We start from the raw sequence: 2,442 nt of genomic DNA, 5'->3' as shown, positions 1-2,442 counted from the left end.
ACACATCTTATTCAATTATTAAACAATCAATTATAATTTTATATACACACTACAAATTATAATATATTATCTTATCTTTATTTGTCAAAATTTATTTTTGACCGAATATTTAGAATAATCTTTACCAATCAAATCAAATCAATACTACAATGAAATTTCCTTACCTTTAATTTGTGCCACAAAATCCTCGTAGACTAGGAAAGACTAAAGAATAGTACGAAACATGAAAAAGTAGAACACGTTGTTAACTGTTTAAAATTTTTGAAATTTTCAAATAACAAGACACGGATTACTGTCAACCTCAAATATGAATGAATTTATAAAAGAAAACTAAACAGATTTGTATGTAAATATCTTACCACGCTCTTTGAATTCCACTTAACACGTTGTTAACTGTTTAAAATTTTTGAAATTTTCAAATAACAAGACACGGATTACTGTCAACCTCAAATATGAATGAATTTATAAAAGAAAACTAAACAGATTTGTATGTAAATATCTTACCACGCTCTTTGAATTCCACTTAACTCTGATAAGTCTTTGGGCCCCTTAGAATTTGTTTAAAGACCATGACTTGGTCCAGAAGTCAGGATAAAGGAGGACAATGAATCTTCTCTTGGTTGTCTCTAAAGCCTGGCTATAAACTCTCTTCCCAGTTGTAGACACACAATCTGATTATAGATATTCTCAATCTGCTGTCATGAAGGTTTGCATTTGCTTCCATTCTGTCTTATACCTTTCATTCTATTTCTATTTCTTTTATATTTCTATTTCTTTTATAGTTCCTGTCATATATCTTATGGAGACAGTGCTGTTGCAGAAAAGTACAGTGGTTTCTGTGGAGATTTCTTGCTGCAAATGCAAGAAGAAAGTTATGAAAATTGCTGCAGATATTTCAGGTATGGAATTCCATACTTTCAGCAATAGGATTCTTAACGGTTAAATTCTTGCTGATAAACTATTCCTGATAAATTATTCCCTCAAACTTTACTTCCTATTAGATGGGATATATAAATTTGAGTGTCTGACATGCAACACTTTTGATCTTTTGATGTGGATATATAATTACATGTTTCTCCATTTTTTGGTATACAAACATTACAGGAGTAGAGTCTATAAAAGTTGATGGATCTACAAACACACTCACTGTGATTGGAGAAGTAGATCCTGTAGAAGTTACCACAAAAATAAGAAAGTTCAAGAAAAGAGCACAAATTATAAGTGTTGGGCCTCCTAAAAGCGAAGAGAAGGAGAAGGATAAGGATGGAGAGAAGAATGAAGGGGATGACAAGCTTCCTATAAGCTGTCCAAGATGTAACGTTTGGATTGTTGAAGACATGAATGTAATTGATTCCAATCCATGCTCTATAATGTAATTCAACTAATGAATCATATTACAGAACTTAAAACCAATGTTTGCAGTAGGGTGATGTGGATTTTCTTCAGATGTTCTTATAAATTTTAGCATTGAGATACTTTTTGTGATAGTATTTCAGACTGTATATAAGGATAGTTGTTTGAAATTTATCTCAGGAAAACTATAAAGATCATTCTAATTTTTTTAAATATGATGTTTGATAAATCTGTATATTATGTAATCAAAATCTATTTTTCTTTATGTATGTAATGTATGTTATTTTTAGCTATTGGAAATGGCAATATGAGTCTTTGGTTGAAACTTCTCCAAGTGAGAATCAAAGATTAGGGATATCAATTCCAACAAAATCGTCTAAGACATTATTTCAGTCTCATCCATTATGGTGTGGGGACATCACTCAACAAGACTGGAATCTTGAGTCTTGATGAACTCAATCAATTTCACCAATAAATCAAAAACTTATTAACAATAACATTCTTTTTCAATACTCTCTAAATTAAAAATTTAATTAACCATTAAAAAAATTGTTGTTCAAAATAAATCTTTTCATTGAGGAATTATTCAATATTAAATAAATCAAAGAATTGAAAATGAAACCCTTTGAAATTGAGATTGGTAGACTTTATTGTGCGATTCGTTCAGCCACATACTTTGTAGAGAACAAACGTTCAAATTACGCACCACGTAGATGTATACGGACCATTCTCAATGAAATGAAATATCATTTCACTCTCTTATCTAAGACTTCCAAAGTGAATCAAGCCTTAGAGATTTCCTAATGCCTTTCTTCTCTCTTTAATGTTAACACGGTTGATAAAAACAAGAACTTTTAAATTTTTAACCATATCAATATTGTAGATTTAATCAAACAAGGATTGCGCCGCAGCTATGTGAAATGCACATCCAAATAGAAGGCAACAAAACAAGGTTAGAAAAGAAAGCACAAGGTTAGAAAAGAAAGCACTGTTAATTAGGATGCTGATTTTTAACATAGTTAAAGACTATCAACATTACAAAAACAGCAGATAAAGATGTTGATCTTTAAAAACACAGTCCAAAAGCAT

The 2,442-nt window shown here is 30.4% G+C and overlaps 1 protein-coding gene across 1 annotated transcript; it reads left to right on the top strand.

The window, feature by feature from the left end:
- The first annotated feature begins 572 nt into the window (after window positions 1-572).
- LOC131049022 (heavy metal-associated isoprenylated plant protein 43) lies at window positions 573-1,430 on the top strand. The gene is made up of 3 exons (XM_057983018.1): window positions 573-706; window positions 821-899; window positions 1,105-1,430. The coding sequence occupies exons 1-3, from the start codon at window positions 701-703 to the stop codon at window positions 1,374-1,376; spliced, it is 357 nt and encodes a 118-aa protein (XP_057839001.1). The 5' UTR covers window positions 573-700; the 3' UTR covers window positions 1,377-1,430.
- Window positions 1,431-2,442: the final 1,012 nt, after the last annotated feature.

This window comes from Cryptomeria japonica, chromosome 4 (assembly GCF_030272615.1).
Source record: "Cryptomeria japonica chromosome 4, Sugi_1.0, whole genome shotgun sequence".
NCBI classification, from domain to species: Eukaryota; Viridiplantae; Streptophyta; class Pinopsida; order Cupressales; family Cupressaceae; genus Cryptomeria; species Cryptomeria japonica.
The sequence above is the reverse complement of the archived record's forward strand: the minus strand, read 5'-3'. Positions and strand labels throughout refer to the sequence as shown.